At 35.7% G+C, this 22,296-nt stretch overlaps 1 protein-coding gene across 2 annotated transcripts in view; it reads left to right on the plus strand.

The window, feature by feature from the left end:
* Crag (DENN domain-containing protein Crag) overlaps positions 1-22,296 on the plus strand; it is a 718,705-nt gene that overhangs the window by 131,552 nt on the left and 564,857 nt on the right. For both annotated transcript variants that reach the window (XM_090406570.1, XM_090406571.1), the window contains exons 7-8: positions 3,486-3,718; positions 20,758-20,824. In XM_090406570.1, the coding sequence (XP_090262696.1) occupies positions 3,486-3,718; positions 20,758-20,824 (300 nt within the window). The remainder of the gene's footprint in view (positions 1-3,485; positions 3,719-20,757; positions 20,825-22,296) is intronic.

Raw genomic sequence — 22,296 nt, forward strand, 5'->3', positions numbered from 1 at the left:
CAAGCTTGGTCCACAAGTTCAACAAAATTAAAAATGCTACATTTCCAAAACTCTTCTATTTTAATTTGAATGTTTGTGCCTGTTTTGTCATTTAATTTTCTGAATGTGAGGTGTAAGCAATAAGCCTTTAAGACATCTGCTCTATGGGTTGCATGGAGCAGTAAAAATTATGATGTGGCAGTAAAAGAAACACTTAGGTTAGTATACACATCATCCAAGTTGGATATAAGCATTATCCAAAATGAAAGGAATCCTAAAATCTGATTTCTTCAGAGTCACAGAATCAAAATTTCAAGCACAAAATAGTTAATGAACCAATGCCAGAAAGCTTTTGTCACTATTGCTTTGCCTGCGATGTCCAAATTACTGGAAGTTTATTTTAAGCTGGAGCACTTCCACTTCTACAAATTTGTCACTGTTTGTATTGCCAATGAATCCAGTATTTTGGTAACTGAAATCCTGTTCTTTTTTAGATGTGTTCTTGATGGCATTCTTTTCCAGAAAAAGCCTATCATCGTCATTGAAAATTTGCTTTAGAACTGTATCTGTCCTCTTGACTAATTTCTTAAATTTGCCAAGATATACTTGTTTCTATAGAAATGGCACTAGCAAGTTAATCTTTACATGTTTAAAACTATATCATTTCTGGAGCTGAAATTGGTTCACGATGTGAAAATGTTTATGTTCTAGTTTTTTTTTTTCTCCATGAACATCTTCATGTAAACTTAGGCTTTCTTTGATAAGGCTTTACTTGCAGGCGTTTCTGTCCATGTTGCTAATCATCTTACTATTTCCATTTTTTCTCTTATGCATTAACTCAGTGGTACCCCCCCCCCCCACACACACACACCAAAGTCGCAAAAAATTATGTTGATCACAAATCCTGCATGTTGTACTCTATATTCCATCCCCATTTTTTAAATAAATTATAATACTGGAATTAATTCGCATAAAATATTATTTATTAGTATAATTTTCGCCTGAGTATCACAGGCATCTTCATTACTAGGTTGAACAATAACTGACAATTCCAAAAGGCGGCATCTAAGTAGCTAATGCAAGATACCTAAAAAAAGGTCATTAAATTTCCTAACTTACTAAAAAGAATAAAAAACTTACATAAAATAAAAATTAAATAATTAATTAAATAATATATACAATTAAAAAAAGTTAGTATTTTTTAAATCAGCTAATCTTTCCTATCTCCCACAAAGGGGATAGACGTAGACCACTGGATCTGTTTAAGTGAGGAGAGTGAAGTACAGTTTCACATGTTTCTTTATAAAGCCATTCCATGAGGAACCAACTTTTGTGAGGGACTCTTGTCTTGTTCCAATGAACTCTGTCTAGTGTTGATGTCATGCTCTACGAGTCCAGACTGTTCTGGTTCAAGATATTGAATATAAGACTTGTGTTCTTCTAGTCGAATGAAAGCAGATCTTACTGTTTATCCGAAATAAGATAACCCACAGGAGCAAGGAATCTGGTAGACACCTGGATAATTGAGATGTGGAAGCTTGTCCTTTGGAGAAGTGAGAAAGGTGGAGATTTTTCTGATGGGACGAAAGGCAACAAAAATATTTAGTGGTTTTAAAACTTTTGCTATGTATTCACTGATGCCTTGCACATAAGGGATAGGAATAAGAGTTTTTTTATGTATTTAAAGAGGTAGAGATACCAAAACTGCTCAAAGCTCTTTTGATGGAAGAGTAGTATGTTGTAGATCAGAATAGTATGTTGCAATTCTTTCTGTAATAGCTCATCTGAAAAACATAAGGAATGGGCCTGATGAACCAGTGTTTTAATAGTTCCAGTCTTTTGACTGGGATGGTATAATAAATTTAGTTTAATCCTTTATCCAAGTGTAAGCAAACAAGTTTTGCGCCTGAAAATATCTTCAGGACTGAGGTAAGGTTGTACATCCCTTGGCAACTCGTAGCAAAGGTGGACCAAGCTCTCATCACTCCTTGTCTCAGTATCTCCCATAATGCAAAGCAAATCTCCTTGCAGACATGTATACTGCTATGCATTAAGGAAAGGGCCACTACCCAGACCAGTTTCGACCTTTATTGAGGTCTCATCAGTGGGAGGCAGACCCAGAGTGGTGATACTAAGGCAGAAGCAATGGAGAGGTCATATTTACCTATACGAGTTGCCAACCGGTGTACCACCTTATTATTATATTACTCTGGATTTAGAGAAAGATGTTGGAAGTTTATTTTGCACTTGGTTAGACTATAATAAATTTAGTTTAATCCTTTATACAAGTGTAAGCAAACAAAGTTTGTGCCTGAAAATATCTTCAGGACTGAGGTAAGGTGGTACATCCCTTGGCAACTTGTAGCAAAGGTGGACCAAGCTCTCATCACTTCTTGTCTCAGTATCTCCCATAATGCAAAGCACATCTCCTTGCAGACATGTATACTGCTATGCATTAAGGGAAGGGCCACTACGAGTTGCCAAGGAATGTACCACCTTACCTCAGTCCTGAAGATATTTTTGGATAAAGGATTAAACTAAATTTATTATAGTCTAACCAAGTGCACAATAAACTTCCAAAGACTGGGATGGTGATGAGATTCAGCATGGATATAATGGCCTGTATGAGTCTTCTTCCTAAAAACTGAGAAATGTAGGTTACCATCTGGTTGGCTAAGAATTAAAAGATCTAAAAAGGCTAACTGCTTATTTACTTCTTCCTCTAGGTTGATTGGATCCTTGGATGAAGTGCATGTAATTTTCAGAGAAACTGTTATAATTCATAAGAAGAGCCATTCCAGATAGCAGAAATGTTATCTACATATCTGAACCAATGAGTAGGTCTAGGTGAAATGTCAAAAATATATTGTTCAAAGTGTTCCATAAAGAAGTTGGCGATAGCAGGAGAAATAGGATTTAACTTTGGATTGTTTTATTGATTTCTTAGCATGGTCTTAAACATCTTCAGAATTTGAATATTTTGTGAATGGTCATTTCTGGAATGCCAAGAGAATTTGTAGTGTCTGTTATTGTTCCCTGCATTTTTATGATGAATAAAGACTAGTTTCACATCATGTCCATAGCAGAGATTCCATTTAAACTCAAATATGTAAAGGTTTTGTAATAGTATGATCTGGTATTTTAAGTTCAGTGATGTGTGCAGTGCATTCATTGTTTCTACAAATTTTCAGAGTGCATGAATAACTTGTATTTGCAATACAGGCTCAGTTCATCAGTTTGAAAAATTTCCACAAATGCAAAAATTGTGAATATGGGGAATTGAATAAATAGAATGACCACCTATATTGAGTATAATAATGTTTCCTAAAAAAGTGAAATAGTATTTTCATATTTTTAACACTGTATATTTTGGTTTCATAAATCTAAAGGGTATTAAAATCATATATCCTATTAGAGTTGGCAGGTGTTTACTTATTTTAGGACATTAATTTATAATGTAAGGAATTTAATTATGTAACTGCAATTATTTTTACTCTTATATGTAGGTTTATGGTGCTGCTGTAACTTTCTATGAAAAATTTTCTGAACTCAAACTGTCTCCAACACAATGTACTCAGCTTGCCTATGTGACCTCAGATGATAAACAGAAGAAAGCTCTACATACAAATAAATCCATATGTATTTTGTCACGTTGGCCCTTTTTTGATACATTTGAGAAATTTCTTCGTTATTTGCATCGGATGTCTGTTACTGGACCTCATAAAGTTCCTCTGGAGAGGTAATTATTTTTAAGTGGAAACTAATTTTTTTGAAGATAGACATTATACAGAGTTCTCTGTTAATTTCTTCATCACTTAAAAATTGAGATTAGCTTTAGCATTTAGAGAATTAGTGGTGCAGTATCCTACAAATGTTTTGCTTGTTGGTATTGATGGATGCAATGCATTTCCATTAAATTTACATGTAAATTAAATACAAAAATTGTATGACATATATGGCATTGCACTTGTTTTAATTTTTGTACATTTCATTAACATATAGATTTCATGGAAGCAGCATGTTGCATCTATCAACAAACAACACTTGAGTGATATTTATACATGCTTCTACCAGTAATTGTCCGAGCACCTGTTATTTGAAGTTATGGAACATTTCAGGTTTGTTAATAACATAAAAACTGGTCTACAGATAGTAAGAAGCAGTAATTCATCACAACAGTTGAATACAGGTGGTATGGCAATATGACACGAGCTCAGTGACTTTGAGAGAGGTGTTCATCATGGACTGTCATATTCGTGGCATGTTCATATGTGCCATTGCTGCTCAACTGGAGCATCCAAAATTAATGGTGGTGATGTGATCAACAAATAGAGATGTTCTAGCATCACTAGTACAGGAAAACATCCAGGGAGGCTGCCAAAAATGACTGACAGGAACAGGTGGGTGTTAAAACAGGTGGCATACAAAAACTAGCTCAGGCCACCTGTGATGAGTTCCAGAGCACCAGTAACACAATGGTGAGCACTAATACTGTATGCTAGGTTTCCATGGAAGAGCAGAGGCACACAAGCCAAACATCACAGCAATGAATAAGGCAGTTCATCTGGCTGGTGCAAAGAGCATGTGAACCAGACAATTGATCAATGGAAAACAGTACTCTGGTGTGATGAATCAAGGTTCACCTGTTTCCAGTTTAATGCAGGGTGTGGGTGTGGAAAAAGCCTGGTGAACTGTTACCACAGTGTGTTGTACCTACAGTAAAGTTTGGTGATGGAGGAGTAGTGGTGTTGGGTGCAGTCAGCTGGTTTTGAGCGGGACCACTGTCATTGTCTATGGTTCCATGAAAGCAGCTCAGTACCTTGATATTCTGGATAATCAGGTGCTGCCTACACTGTGACACGGTCCTATGCCACAGAGCTGCAGCTGTTATGGAATGGTATGAAGAGATGGGTGTTAAATGCCTGCCCTGACCTGCTCAGAGTCCTGACCTCAATCCCATCGAACACCTAGGGGTGAATTGGAGCAGCAGTTGAGGGCAAGAGCAACATGTCCTCAATCTCGCTGAATTCAGTGCTGCTTTGATGGAGGAATGGAGACAAATTCCACCTGATGTCTGCTGCACATTGGTGGAAAGCCTCCCTCAAAGGATGCAGGAGGTGATCAAAACTAAAGGTGGACATACCTAATATTAGGTTTCTCCTGCTGGTATCAATTATGAATTGTTAATGTGTCCTGACAGTTATTGGTAGATAGCGTATATCATGCTATATTCCACTAGCATTTCATGCTATTGGAGTATAGCATGAAAGTTATGTACTTCCATTTTATTTTATTAAATTCTTTGATATCTGAATCAACCAGGTAGATCTAATAGAGATCTGGATAATTAAATATCTTGAGCTCATTGTGGTCATCAGAGGTTGTATGATCACTTCAGTATGTGTTCACATTGTTGCTGCATGAAAGGTATAAAGATTGTGAAATATCTTCATTGGTTTCTTTAAATCTTTTAAAAATGAAACAAAATTAAAATTGCAGTATAATATTGTGGTAAAATTTATGATATGGTATTATCAGGCCATGCTGCTACTAGTGTAGCAGAATGGCCTGATATCACTAGCCTTGCTATTCCAAAATAATTTACTCACAGAAAGTTTATCCATGAAAAAATCTCCAGTGCAATACAAATAATATCCAAGAAATGATATAATCAAAGGAAAAGAAAATGATACACACACACACACACACACACACACACACACACACACACACACACACACACACACACACACCATTCTCGACAGACAAGGTCATGTTTAAAATTATATTCATTCATTCTCAATTGAAATCTGTTTTCTATATGTGTGGGAGAGAGAGCAAGACAGATAGCCATATACCATTGTCTAAAGTAGTGGTAAAAGTTTTTGTTCATAGAATTTTATACGTGGGGGGGGGGTACCTTTTACGTCACTTCTTCAAGTTTACACTTTTAACATATAATATTTTAATTAGAAGGCAAGTGAGTTAGGAGTTTATTACTATTAATTCTGTAAACCAAACAGATTATTTAGAGAAATGTTTTTTTTGCATTCAAATGAAGGCTTAAGTTACAGAAGGAAAATAGTATGTGAAGGCTCCTTGTGAGCAATTTAAACCTTAATATAAAGGTTTATATTGCATAATTTTACACTATGAAAAATACAGGAAATTATACTATTAGCCCCAGTTCAAATCCAAGGCTGGGATGTTTGCTAATTTCTTTAAGAGAAATAGTGTAGGTTACTCTGCTAATTGGAGACCTCAGGGTTTGATATGGATCCATGTGTGGTCTCTAAAGCAAGTTGTTCCCAGATCACACTATCCTTTGGTTTATTTATGGTCTTGCTCTTCTCCCCCTCTTTTGCATGTGGATAGATGAATGCTGTTTATTGTAGGAAGCAGCATTTAGTTTATGAGCCTTTGACAGTCTCTTCTTGAAGAATAAAAGCTGTAGCTCAATAGTTCAATACTAAGAAACAGAACTTATTCTGTTTCTTAGTATATCTACTATTAAAACTTATTGAAAATCAGTGACTGGTCAAGGGAGAACCTCTTTTAGATCATAAGTACTTAAATCTTTCTCTTTGAAAACATTAGCTTTGAAGATGTGCTCATGGATCCACTGGTTGTCCATTCCACACAACACATGGGAAGAACCAGGAATTCAGATGCTTCCTAACCATACTTAATTTTCAGGAATGATCCTGAGTACTCCCCTCCTCCCAACTTTCATGAGTTGTAAAATCCCACTTGTGTCCTTACTGTAAGAGATCTCATTACCACCTTATGTTTCTCTCACATCACCTCTCTTTTATCTTACTCTCTTCAGACTTTGAAGACTGTGTTCTGTCAATCTGATGTCATATATGTGATTTCATAGGTCCACTGTTATCTAGGTTATCCCTGCTAGATCTTTTCATTTGTCTCATCTCCTCTGAACCAAATTGATTGTATCTGAGCACATCAGTCAAAATGTGTTCTTTGCTGTATTCATGATCTTATCTAATAACTGATTTTATTTGCTTGCTGTTGTGTGGGGTTCCTTTAAAGAAAGGATATCTGCTATTTAGTGATATCAGATTATCTTACATTATTTTTTTAGTAGTGTGCAGAAGATATGAAAGAAGAAATACATTCTCTCTTAAGAAAAGTTGTGCACAAATTATTTTTTTGTTTTAGAAGAAAAACAGGTATGAGCTAAGTAATTATATTTTAATGTACATTACTGAGAGCAGAAGAAATTGTACTTTAAGTTTGAAGTTTATTGTTTTAGTTTGTGTATTCTCATCAAATCCTGTGATCTTGAAGAGACTACAAGGAATTTTGCATGATGTTTATGTTTACAGAGTTCATCATCATCATCAAATTCCTGCCATGTACCCTCAAGGGTGTACAGGATATGATAGTACTACATGAAAAAAATTACATCATTACTAACTTCCTATCTACAATTTTCCTCCAAATCAGTCTATTACTTGTCAAGACTCCAACATTATCAGATCTTATATTTCTATCGTCTAAGGCACTTTGTACCGTATCAATCCACCTATATCTTGGTCTTCCTCTAGGTCGTTTTGCAGCCAACCTGGAAGTGAACACTTGTTTTGCTAATCTTTCCTCGCCCATTCTGTTTAAGTGACCATACCACCTGAGATTAGCTCTGCTAACGCATTCCTGGAAGCTAACAATGTAAAGTTCTTTCCTAATATCCTCGTTTTTAATATGATATTGCCATTGATGCTATCTGTTCATGCCTATAATCTTTCTCAGGACTCTCATATCTGTGGTCTCTAGTCTTTGGTCAAGTGTTTTACTTCTGACGCAACTCTCAGATCCATAAGTTAAAACTGGTTTGAACACTGTCTTGTATACAGCTAATTTAGTGTTCTGACTAATTTCTCTCTTATTCCATATGAATTTACTCAGTTGACTTCCCACCATACCAGCTTTGCTGATTCTGTTGTCTATTTCTATATTTAATTTACCATCTTCAGTAAAAATCATGCCTAAGTAGCTGAAATGTTCCACAGGTTCTCCATTCACAGCACAGTTGACATTTTCAATGATTCTGCCTATTTTCATTGTCTTTGTCTTTTTATTGCTGACCTTCATACCATATCTATTACAACAGTTATTCAATTTAGTCAGAGAATTTTGCAGACTTGTAGCGGATTTATTTAGAAGTATATCATCCACATAAAGCAAAGAGCATACATTAACATCTCCAATTTCGATATCATTTTTAATACCACTTTCCTTCATAATGTGATCCATATAGATAATGAATAACAGAGGGGATAATGTACATCCTTGTCTCACACCAGATTTAACATTAAACCATCTTCCTGTACTTCCTTCAGTTCTAACTGCTGACTTACAACTCAAATAAAGACTAAGTATTGCTTGATATAATGCCCCATTGACACCACATAACTGCAGCGTATTGAATAGCTTCTCTCTTGGCACCTTGTCATATGCCTTCTCCAAATCGACAAAACTTAAATACAGATCTTTGTTATATTCCCATGCTTTCTCGACTATTTGTCGTAAAGTGAAGATCTGATCCTGACAGCCTCTATTTGGCCTGAATCCAGCTTGTTCTTCACCAAGCTTTTCTTCCACAATTCTTCTCAACCGTTTCTCAAGTATACTTGCATAGATCTTGCCAGGAATACTCAGTAGGGAAATACCTCTGTAATTCTCACATTCAGTTTTATTTCCCTTTTTATATATGGGTACTATGAGAGCTCTACTACAATCATCCGGAATTCGTCTCTCTGTTCAGGCTTTCTGAACTATGCGGTGCAGCCACTGTAAGACTTATACCACCATACTTCAGCATTTCTGGTCGAATATCATCTTCTCCTGGTGCCTTTCCACATTTCAAGCCTTTGATCCCTTTTTCTACTTCAAGTATGGATGTGTATTACTGACTGCATGCCTGGTCAGTGTTTTTTTACAACTGTGCTGTCATCACTGCTTGTTTCATTTAGCAGTTTTTCAAAGTAATTATTCCATACTTCAAGGATATCTTTTTCTCCTGTTTTCATGTCACCTTTATCATCTCTAACTCCTTTTACAGCACTCTTTCCTCCATTCCTAAGTTTCTTCAACAACCTCCAGAATATTTTGCCACCTTCTTGATATTTATTTTCTATATTCTTGCCAAAGTCCTCCCATGACTTCTGTTTAGCTAGTTTTACACAGCGCTTAGCATTCTTGCATTTGTCTCTGTATTCTCTAAGAGCACAAGCTGACTTATTTGACGGAACTTTTGATATGCTTTCTTCTTTTCCTTCACTGCCTCTTTAACTTCCTCTGTCCACCAGGGAGTTCTGATTTTTTTATCCTTGCAGACAACCTCACCACATGCCTCTCTGGCAGAATCAATCAATGCTTTCTTCAGAGTTTGCCACTGAATCTCCAAGGTTTGATTCCTGTTCTCAAACTCTTTAATTTTTTCTTCAATAATCTTCGTGTATTTTAGTCTACAGTTTATATCTGAGAGCTGCTCAACTTTAAAACTTTCTTACATGTTATTCTTTTCAGTATGAAATTCAATTTTATCCTGCTCAAGACCAAATAGTGATCACTTCCAATTTCAAATTCACTTCTAATTCCTCTGTACACTCTGGTGTCCTGCACCATTGAGAAAACATCACTATCAACAATAACATAGTCAATGAGACTTTTCTTATTCCTAGCCTCTTCTCTCTATGTGAATTTGTGCACATTTTTATGTTGGAACATGGTGTTAGTAATAACCAGTCCATGTCCTGAGCAGAAATCCAACAGATATTTGCCATTATTATTAGCTTTGCTCTTTTCTCCAAATTTTCCCAAAATATTTTTGTATGTCTCGCAATCATTTCCTACTCTGCTATTTAGATCCCCAACAGGGACCAACTTTTCCTTTTTCATTGTGTCAGTTGCTTTTTCTAAAGCCTCAAAAAATTCCTCCACTTCTACCTTAGTAGAACCTTCTGTGGGACCATAAGCACAAATAAGTCTCATTGTCCAGTTCCCCATTCTCATATTTGCCCACATTACTCTACTTGAGACTGACTGCCATTCAAGAAGATTAGCCTCATATTTTGTGTTGAATACTATGGCTACTCGTTCTTTTCCTTGATTGTCATTGCCTGAATATAACATTTTGTATTTATTGCGCAGAAAGATCTCACCAGTTTTGGTCTTTTTTGTTTCAGTCACCCCTATTATGTCGATCTGGTACTTTAATTCCTCAGCTAGCTCCATTTCTTTGCCATTCAGGCTTCTTACGTTAATAGTACCGATTTTTAACTCTGGTGATGTTGAGTTGGGGTTTGTTTTCAGATTTGTTCCAGTAGCTGACTTTTTTGCTGTTCGCCCTGGTTCCCTGGCGAAAACAACGGGGGCCTGGTTTAACCGGGCAATGCCCCAACCAGCATGAACTTTTTTCAAAAACGGATTATCCTTTTTTAATTCATCCGTAAACACACAGTTTCTTTTTTGGGGTTAAATTAATTCAATGAAGTAAAAAAAATCACAAACAACACGCCGAAAAGAAACACCGACTTGCAATCTAAACTCAACTAAGATTGCACATGCTCAACAATGACTTGCGACACAGCGTACAGGCCAGAGTCAAAGTGGGGTATTCGTGTTGCCTAATCGGCATTTTCTGAAGCTGCACTTTTTGTACTGCATGTATATTCTGCACTTTGAAATTTTTACCAAATAACCGGGACAAAATGACAAACTGGCCGGGACCATACTTTCAAACCGGGATGTATGGTAAGCCTATTAATGATGATTTCCAGATGGGGCGTAGTTTGTTATGGAAGGCTAGAGCCAGATGTTTACGTTTACTAATATTTTCTGTATTGCTGATGTATGATCCAAGATGTTGAAGGTTCTTTTCTCTTTCTAAGGGTTGTTAATATGAAGTATAAAATTTTCATAACCTATTGAGAATACTTTGGACTTTTGGATGTTGATCTGCAGACTGATAAGTTTAGCCTTTTTGAGTATGAGTCCTTATATCAGAGTCCTCAACAAACCCCAGCCTGTTTCAGAAACAATTTCTCCATCAACATTTAGCAAGATCAAAATGCAGAAACATCTGAGAGAACTGCAATTATCCTATCTTTCCTCATATATTTTACAGGTGATAATCTTATTGGGAAAATGTTACTACCCTTTACCCAGAAAAGTTTAGAAGTTTGGTAGATAGGCTTATACATTGGTTGTTACTCTCAGAACTGTTATTCTTCAGGAAATAACAACATATACTCAAGTATTAATTACAGTAACTTTACTACTTTCCTATATTTTGACAACATTACACTGCCATCATCAGGATCACAAAAACAATGTGTATGCAGGCACTAATGGGCAAATGAGGCTTAAGAAATTCAACCATAGTCAGACCTAGAGTCCTAATTGGTGTCCCTAGTGGGTAGATTGGATGGTATTGATTGTTGGGCTGAAGATTTGAGGATGAGTGCTCCCCAAATTTGGGGCAGTCTCATGCACCAAATTTGTTTTGAGGTTTTGCTAAGTTTTTCAAGTCTGAGGCAGATTTGAGGAATAGCCTCTCATATTTGTATTTGCTGCAGTGTAAGGGTGGCCTTCTTCCAGCATATCCTGTGATGGGTGTCTACAGCATGGTTAGCAAGTCCTGAGGAGCTGTAAGATGTTGAAACCAGAAATAATTCTTGTGTTCAGAAATTCTGATGACTATCCTGCCTGTTTGGCCGTAGTAGGACAGTTTGCAACTGCAGGGACGTGGTAGATATTTTACCTGAGGAAGAAGTGATTCACTGTCAATAAGTTCCCCAAAAAGTATAATCAAAGATTGACAAAAGCACAGCTTCACCAATCTGGGAGCCAAATGATTCCACCCTTCTTAACACCTTCCTCCAATGGAATTGCCATGGATTCTGCCAAAAGTGATATCCAGGATCCCTTAAAGAAACATAACTCTGTGCTTTGGCATGCAAGAGCCCTATCTGAAACAAAATAGACCATGAACTTGCCTAGAGAGTAGCCACCATCTTTGTGAGCAACTATTTCCTCATTCCAAAATAGTCCCATTCAGTACTAACATAGATTAACATCTATCTACCTTGTATAGCCACTGCATACTAAACTAATCTAATGCAGAAATGCATCCCCCCCTCTTAATTGTATGTTATCTGGTCAGTTTTTTTTTTTTTTTTTTTGCTGGATTAAAAATCAGTATTTCCATGAGAAATAATCTAGTTTCCTCCACATGAAATTCATCTTCATTTGAGAAAACCCCACATAAAACTTCTTGCATAATGGCAAGAATTGAACCAGGTATAGATGCTTAGAAGTTATTGCTCATGTTGATGTTTAATGGAGAAAAATAATTAACTAGTTCATTTTTAGTGAATTGTTATCTTTAGACATGTTTTCTCCATTAAACCTCAACATAAGAATTGTACCCAACTCTTTTCAAATCAACTGGCACATATGTTGTTATGGCATTTTCTGTGTTAAAGAGCCACATTTTTTTATCATACAGTTTTTGTTTATAGTTACACATTTATTTTGACCTTCAAATGCATGTTTGTATTCGCAATTTGATACTTTTTTTTTATTTAACATAATTCGTACATTTTTTCCCACTGAATCACAACTGCTTCTCAACCTATGGATTGCAACTCAATGTTGGGTCATGGAATGATTTCAGATGGATTACATCAATCCCTCGATTAGTGTGCCTGATGCGTTCTTTAAAACAGGGGCATTAATCGAAAATGCACTAATCGAATATAATAACCTATGGGAAAATGTATAATTCGTTCCTCAGATTTCTTTTTTGACCCTTAATTTTTTTAATAAAAGAATTAGGGTATGTCTCAGGACCTAGTTAAAGGAAAACCATGAAGCTGAAAGACAATAAAACATATTCAGAATATAAATTTATTATTCTGCTTCTTAACAAAGAATTGAGCTAATGTAGTTTGCAAGCATTCTGTTTCTTTTTTTTTTTTTCATACAACTGACGTATGGCCCTATTGCCTCTTCTGCAAATTTTACTGGTTCTCTCTCTTCACCAGGGTCAGTCTCTAAGCATTGCTGCTTAAAATCTTCGATTGTACAAAAACTATTTTCAAATTGTTTCTGTGAAACCTCTTTGGGCTTGTCAGTGATTAAATTTTCTTCATATTCTTTAGGATCTTCCCGCTGTTCATCTGAATTGAGCAGGTCGGAATCACTCAGCTTCTCAGAATGAGATTTAATTAACTTAGATTCATTTGAAAAGCCTCTAAAATCATTTGCACAATGTGGAAGAATGTGCTTCCAAACGGCTCGCATATTGCTAGCAGTAATTTCATTCAACTTTGCGACCTTGATAACCAAGCTGAGATTTCTCTGATTTGGCTAGAAAAGTCTTGGAAGGCATTCACTTCCAAAAAAAAGGCCGGTTTCATCGACATTAAATATTTGTTGATCACATTAGTCTCCTTCTTACACAAATTCTTTTACTCATGATTAAAGGTTAGGAAAATAATTTAAAATAAAAAAGTAAGGAAAACAGTTGCATATGATCAGCAAAATGCTATGTAAAGCAGATGACATAAATTTTGGCTGTAAATTTGGAACATAGTGTACATGGAAATAGTGTAGTATGCCATTAAAATATAACTTTGTAATATGTTTCAAATCGGTAACTAAATTATTTCATCCTGGTGAGTGATTTTTTTAAATAGTTCAAAAATCTAGCCATAAAAAATGTATAGATTGAAAATTTTTAAAATCTGTAACATTTATTTTAAACATGTATATAGGCACACTAATCGAATTTGAGTATCGAAAAAAAATGACTCGCTAATCAGGGGTGCATTAATCGAGGGATTGCTGTACTATTTTATCTCCATGAACATTAACATAATGAGTATTTTATTAGCTGTAAGGAAATATTGTTAGATAACTGAAACAGAAAAACAAAATAATAAAAAAACATTCTGTTCATAACTACATGTAACTTTATTTCTAATTGGTACTCGATTCAGCCTGCTATAGAGAACAGGGGGGGGAGCAGCTTATTTTTCTAGAGGAGTGGAGCATACCTCCAGCTAAACTGGTTTGAGTCTGATTGAACAGGTGCTTCTCAAGCTTACTTGTTTGTTCTGTTGAGTATAGTTTATCATCACATGTTACTTGTTAGTACAGTAGCTGTCATAGTGGCACTGTGTTTTTAGATTTCAATGCCTGTTTAATAATTTGATTGCAATCAATGGTAGGATCATCGAATGGAAAAAAAGAGAAAATATTCAGAGGAATTGCAGTTTGCTTTACCTCATTAGTTACCAATGGAAAGGAAATACAGCAATGTGGAATATGTTCGCGGTTTTAGCTAATGTGTCATTTAAGGGAAATAAACTAATGCAACAATTCAGAACAAAGCACAGTTCTTTAGCTGACTGTTGTACAGATTATTTTAAGAGAAAATCTGAAACCATAAACAAAATAGAACTTGATAGGTCTGGATTATACTATCTCCCCCCCCCCCCCCAAAAAAAAAGAAAAAAAAATTCCACAAACATTGTTGCTGTCTGAGTGACATATTTAGTTGCTTAGTGAATTGCAAATGCTAAAAACCACACATGTAGTAGCAGGGGAACTAATACTAATCTGACTTGTGCTAAAGATATTTTTGCCATTGTGATTGAAAATGGCCTGCTTAAATAAACTACAGTTTGTCAAACTACCCAGTAAGTGGAGGATTCACAATGAGGCGCATGGTATTTTAACATATGCTGTTGATGGAATAAAAACTTGCCCATGGGATGTTTTAACTTTCAGCTGGAAATGCCAGCTAGATGTTGCTGATCTAGCTGAGCTTATCATTTACACTCTGTACTTACTCTTGTTTTCTCCACTAGACAACAACATATCTAAAGATAATAAATAACTAAATTTATTTAGCATATTGGATTATTAAACCAATATTTCAACTTTGTCACCAAGGTATCTTCATTGGCACAAAGAAATATACAAAGCATGTGCACATAGTCATGCCAACAGGAAGGCAGACATAAACTCTGAAGCATCATCTTCCAGAATAATGCCATGTCTAAAACCTGTTCAAGTTTATATTTCTTCTCCTCTCTGTGCTTCTTGAGTTGTGCAGGGATAGACCTTAGCAGCCTCATGATCAGTTAAGCAGACTTGCCTGTAATCTTTACATTATGAGTGAATAACCCTCTTGAATATCTGGAACCAGCTTTTGCTGACAATGAAAATGGTCTCCACAGTGCTGCTTAAATCTGTAAAGAACAAGTTCTATAATAGAAATCATACTAATGCTAGCAGGCAAATTTTTCTTGTGCTGGTCTACGATCCAAATGAACAGTGCATTCTCCATTTTAACGTTACTATCACATACATAAGCCGCGTATTTAGCAGTAAGAATTTCACCAGTTTGCACTGCCTCTGTGATCTCAGTTTCTTCTTTCCTTATGTATGGTAAGGTGCTTTTGTTGATACCAAAAATGTCAAAGGTGTCACATAAGTGACATGCCTTAGGCTGCATAAGTGATCTCTTCTCAACCTTTATCTAGAATATGCACTTTCTCATTCAAAGTCATCAGTTTCTTGTCTATCATTAGATGCACTTTATGTAGAACCTATAGGTGTTCACATGAGCACAGTAGTATTTTAAGCACAAGTAGCCTTAACACTCACTGCAAGACTTGAAGACGCATGATTTCGTGACTGCCAGTGCATTCCATGAATATGGAGAGCCTACTGTAGTTCTCAGTCATCCCAAACATTAAAATCATCTGCAATTAGTGCCTTAAACACTGATCTCCATACTGTCCTTCAGTGGGGCAAGGATAATCTGGTCATCTTCAATGGTGGGATTGAAGATGACCAGATTATCCAACCCCTTTTCTCTCACAAAAGAGATCTCAGCTCACCTTCTATTTCCTCAGTAATACAGACAGATCAGAACTTTCTCCTTGGACTGGCCTTTACACATCACATAAGTAGCTTCCTTAGCCTCTTAAAAAAAAACAACAAAACAAAACAAGTAGACATTCTTTTCTGCTGAAGCTGTTTTAGACCCAACCAGCTAATAAACATATAAATCCCAAATCCCCCATTCTTAGAATGCTGTTCACATATTTGGGGGTGGTGCACTTAAATCTCTCTCTCTAAAAGTTCTTGATGTTCAAGAACTCCCTAAAAATTCAGAAGAGAGAAATTCAACTCATGACCCTTCCCTCACAGGGTCACTTCACCTTGTATCTCTCAGATGCATTGTTTCAGCTTTGTTTCTTCTGTACTTCCATGGTCACTGCTCCAGTGAATTGACAAACATTATTCTTCCACTTACTGTTAGGCTTTTTAAAACAAGAGTAACTGCCCAACATCCTTTTACAGTATGCAAATATACCTGCTTCTCCTCTTTCTCATTTATTCCATCTACCTCTGTCCTCTGGAACAGCCTTTCCCATGATTTGTTTCCCAATTACTTCAACCTCCCACTCTTTATGAAAAATGTCATTCGATTTCTTTCTCAATTCTTATCTGCACCTCACATGGCACCGAGTGTTACTGGTTCTTGTATCTTTCATGTGCCGGATAAATAAAATTTTTAAAATTTTTTCCCACTTGGTTAGACTATAATAAATTTAGTTTAATCCTTTATCCAAGTGTAAGCAAACAAAGTTTTCGCCCTAAGTATCTTCAGGACTGAGGGCAACTCGTGGTAAAGGTGGACCAAGCTCTCATCACTCCTTGTCTCAGTATCTGCCATAATGCAAAGCACATCTCCTTGTGGACATGTATAATGCTATGCATTAAGGGAAGGGCCACTACCCAGACCGGTTTCGACCTGTATTGAGGTCTCATCAGTGGGAGCCAGATCCAGAAGTTGTGATACTAAGGCAGAAGCAATGGAGAAGTCATATTTACCTATATGACTTGCCAAAAGGTGTACCACCTTATTATTAAATTATTCTGGATTTAGAGAATGATGTTGGAAGTTTTTTCCACTTAGTTAGACTATAATAAATTTAGTTTAATCCTTTATCCAAGTGTAAGCAAGCAAAGTTTGCACCTGAAGTATCTTCAGGACTGAGGCAACTCGTGGTAAAGGTGGACCAAGCTCTCATCACTCCTTGTCTCAGTATCTCCCATTATACAAAGCACATCTCCTTGCAGACATGTATAATGCTATGCATTAAGGGAATGGCCACTACCCAGACCAGTTTCGACCTTTATTGAGGTCTCGTCAGTGGGAGCCAGACCCAGAAGTGGTGATGCTAAGGCAGAAGCAATGGAGAAGTTATATTTACCTATACTAGTTGCCAAAAGGTGTACCACCTTATGGTACACCTTTTGGCAACTAGCTCTGGGTCTTCTGGGTCTGGCTCCCACTGACGAGACCTCAATGAATGTTGAAACCAGTCTGGGTAGTGGCCCTTCCCTTAATGCATAGCATGTCTGCAAGGAGATGTGCTTTGCATTATGGGAAATACTGAGATAAGGAGTGATGAGAGCTTGGTCCACCTTTACCACGAATTATCTCAGTCCTGAAGATACTTCAGGCGCAAACTTTGTTTGCTTACACTTGGATAAAGGATTAAACTAAATTTATTAATATGATAAATAAAATCCTAACTGGCACTGTGAGTGCAATAATAGAATTTTGCTGATTTCAATGTGTCGATTTTTGTGATGTGATGCAGTGGAATTTATTTAGGTGTGGAGAATATCGTATTGCTGTGGCAGATTGCAAAAATAGTCTCTCTGATATATATTTGCTTTTGTATAAGAGGAAGGGCTCTCCCCATTGTTTACCATTCCAGAACTGCTGGAGTGCAGATAATGGACATCATTTCTGTGCTCTTCTAGAGCGATATTAGCTGAAGTATGCAAGTTTGCAGGAGCAAGGGACATCAGGATGGTCTAGACGACGGAGACGATCTTTTGGTGATTGGATAAGGATAGCTAATTTTTCATATAGTTTGAAGGAGGTTGAAGGATTTATAAATGTTGGCTTCATCACACCAGCAATATTGGATGTGTGCATGGGGGGGGGGTATAGATTCTTTTTTCTATTTTTGCTATAATTTACAGCGTGGGTATTTATTTTGGGGCAACGTCATGGCTGAGACTGAGGGTGTCAATAACTTTTTTCTCAAATCTAATCTTTAAAAGTACCTGTGGCATAACGATAAAAAAAGATTACTATAGTAATAAACTTGAATGAAAAGCATATATATTTCCAAGATAACTGGTTTATAATAATAAACTTGAATAAAAAGCATATTTATATATTTCCAAGATAACTGGTTAATTACAGTATGTTCTAGAGGTAAGTGGGACTTATTTTCCTGACTAAATTATTATTTTTTTTAAATTAAGGCCCACTCTATTTCAAAAAAAAAAAAAAATTATCTTATGTTGAATCACTGCACTTAATAGCTATGCCAGAACTAGAATATTATCATCAAGATTACTAGATCACTCTGATTGAAAAATGCCGGTCTACTCAGATATCAATCTGCATACCACCTAATTAATAATGAGCCTAATCAAATGCAAATAAAAAAAAACAGCTATCAAAAAATAAAATTATTAGATGGTGTATTCTGGCATCCTGAAATTTTCCAAAAACTTAAACCATATAATCCTAGCCTCCCAGAATTTATGGTTTACCAAAAATGCACAAACAGAACAAACACAACCTTTAGACCTATAGTGGATAGTATGGATTGTCCTACTTATCAAATGGCCATTCCTTTTAGCCCAAGAACCCTCTTATTACAGGCCACATTTCTTCAAATGTTAAAACTTTTGTGTTTTAACATTTGCATTTCAAATCATTTTGCTTGTCAAGTATGATCCTTCCTATATATAGCCTTCCTATTCACTCAATCTTTAAAAGCATTATTTAAAGATTTATTCACTTTTACCTTGCATTCTATTTTACTTGGCAGAAAAAAAAATTGAAAATACAGCCATCAACTCTCCCATGTTCAAACCCATAATATGGCTACACTACATTTGGCTCTATGTCAGAGCTATGTATGCTAAAAATGAAGATGTTAGAAACTGAACATTATCATTCAAAAAGATGTAATCTAATTCTGTCACTTGAACAGAATGGTTGAGAAAAGTTTAGCAAAATAGGTGTTTGATCCAAGAATGGTGAAAAAAAAGATCCAGAGAAAATTAAGAAGTGGATTAAGTTCATAGTGCTTTAGAGACCAAAATATAAGATTTAGCAAATAACAGATTAATAGAGAAGAAAATTGTTGATAGAAAAGTAATAATGTATCGTTAATTATCTGGTACCATGATAGAATCACAGGAATCATTTGTGGATATAAAATGCAGAATTACTGATGATAATGTTTTCAGTTTCTCATTTCTCTACTCAGTCTTTTATTTTTAATTGCTTTTAATTGCTCTGAATTAGTTCTTACAGTTTAGCTTTGATCTCTTGATCAATAATACTTGAAAAAATCTCTTGATCAAAGACTGGAGAGCAGATATGAGAGTCCTAAGAAAGATTAAGGGACTGAACACATGGCATCGATGACAGCATCATATTAAAAACGAGGACATAAGGAAAGAACTAGCCATTGTTAGCATTCAGGAATGTGTTAGGAGAGGTAATCTCAGGCGGTATGTCAATAAAACAGAATGGGAGAGGAAAGATTAGTCAAACAAGTACTCTTTCAGGATGGTGAGAAAAAGACCCAGAGGAAGACCAAGATGTAGGTGGATTGATACAGTAAAAAGTGCCTTAGAAGACAGAAATATAATATTGGAATGTTGACAGTTAACAGATTGATTTGCAGGAAAATTGTTGTTAGGAAGTTATTAATGATATAACTTTTCATGGAGTACTATCATAATATCCCCCCCCCCCCGAGGGTATGTGTCAGGAATTTGATGATGAGCTTTACTTTGGTGATTCTTCTCTCCATTCCCAATTGTTAAAGGAAAAAAAAACTTCTGAAAAGGCTACACTTTTGTCTTTGTGTGTGTGTCTGTGTCTCATTATTCATGTAATTATCAAATTTATGAGTATTACAGTGTATGGTTACAAGAAGTTACAAGATGGCAGGGAAGAAATATTTTTAGGAAACTTCTTCCAGATTTAGTTCAGATTGATTTCATTATTTAGTTTTAAATAAATTAATTTGAAACACAATCAAGAATATATTGTATAGTATTTTATGTTTTCTTTGTTTTTCTTTAAATGTATGTTTCTCTATGCAAATACAAAGAGTATCATAAGTCAACATTTGAAAATTTAATGAACAAATTCTTTGAAATTAGCATTGTCATGCAGTTTATTTAACACGTTGACTGCCGTATGAATCAAATACGATTCACACAATATTTTTCCAATGCGTTGCGTGAATCATATTTGATTCGCATAAAGATTTTTCTTTAAGGCTGCGTAGTTCACCTATGATTCATATCTAAATGAACCGCTTGTGGGTAATGGAAATTTGGGTCCTGGTAAACAGGTTTATATAGTTAGCTCAGTAGAATTTCAACTACATGTACAACAGGTGGCCTATTACAGAAGTAAAAAAATTGTAAAATTGTAAAAATTGTAAAACAAAAAGAAGTTGGCCTGGGGATCACAAATTTTTTTAACATTACGGCAGTCAATGTGTTAATAATGACAATAAAAAAGTTTCTTTATGGAAAATTTCATTTACATTGGGTCTTTTGAGATGTGAAGAAGCATGTTTTCAATTTATCTGAAGAATAAATGTTTTCTTTCAGATATATTTCACACTTCATGTTAGATATTCCATTTCCGTCCCCCCAGAGACCAAGGATTCTTATTCAGGTATTGTAATCATTCAAATGTTGGATGTGCTTGCATATGCTAAAGGCCAAAGATGTTCACTTTAAATCACGTTTCAATTTTCATAATACTTTTTATTATCTTTTCATTTTTTTAAATGATTCATTTCTCTACTTTTTCATGCTTTCTCATATTTTTTGCTCAGTAGTGCAGTCAGCTTTAATTAAAGCTGCTGTTATAATTTTAGGCTACCAGAAAATCTTTTCTGAAGTCCTTTCCATTAGTACAGTAATAAAGCTATAGGGCATTCACTAGAGCAGATTTTTCAAATGTGAGAAAAAAATATCAGAAAATATGAGGAAAAAAATTAGAAAATTTTCAAATATGAGAAAAAATATTTGTTATATATTTTGCTCAGTGTACAGTCAGCTTTAATTAAAGCTGCTGTTATAATTTTAGGCTACCAGAAAATCTTTTCTGAAGTCCTTTCCATTAGTACAGTAATAAAGCTATAGGGCATTCACTAGAGCAGACCAGTCTTTTGGAGCCTGCAAGTTTGGTGTAGTGATTATTATTAGACCTGCCCCCATGGAGGCAGAAAACTCTCCATGGGAGTCCCACACTAGCAATTATTCACACAATGCTTGTCATACCCATCCTTAAACTTATTTACTGACTAAGCACTCTTGATCACCTCTGGCAACCTGTATAACTTTTTTACCACTGTAAGCAAAAAATTCATTTCTTAACCACACTCTTAACAACTTCCAAGGGGGGGGGGGGTGACCCATTGCTCTTTTCCAGTCATGTTTTGAAATATTTCTTTAGTATCTACTTAATAAAATCCCTTTAGTAACTTCTGTTTCTATTGTATCCACCTCTTTTCTGTACATCAGTCCTTTTGTAAGCCGAATTTAACCAACAAACCTTCAATCCACAAACTAGTCACCATTTTGGTCACTTACCTCTGGATCCTCTCCACCACTTTCACATCTTTAAGAAACCCAGGGAACTCAATATGTACACGTGTGGTCATATGATTGCATTGTAAAGAAGGATAATAACTTCCTTGTGACTGCTTGAAAAAGTATTTCTGTAGTCTAAGTGATTCTTTTGCCCACTTTTGCAAATGTCTTCTGAACCTCAATTCATATTTTCCTACCAGTGCCAAGAGTATCCCATGAGGCTGACTAACTTCCAGTCATATGCATATGTTGTGATAATGGTACCCTCCATTCCTATTTTTTATTTGATTACTTTGCAATGCTCCAACAGTCCAAACTTCGAAATCATCCATCACCAGTGAATTAAACTCCCTCCTTGACATTTTCCAGTGGAAAAAGTGGAAAAACTCACAAAGAGGATTCACAAATATATATTTGTGAACCCTCTGCAATCCAGCTATTTATTTGACCTTTAAGCCAATTAAATTTGATGAGTTAAATTGCTAGGATAGTTTGTGATACAGTCACTTGCTTATTATCTCATTGGGTATCCTAGCAATTTTTTTAAGA

This window comes from Typopeltis vanoorti, chromosome 16 (genome assembly GCF_054136105.1).
Source record: "Typopeltis vanoorti isolate ZY-2024b chromosome 16, IOZ_Tvanoo_1.0, whole genome shotgun sequence".
In the NCBI taxonomy this organism is placed as follows: Eukaryota; Metazoa; Arthropoda; class Arachnida; order Uropygi; family Thelyphonidae; genus Typopeltis; species Typopeltis vanoorti.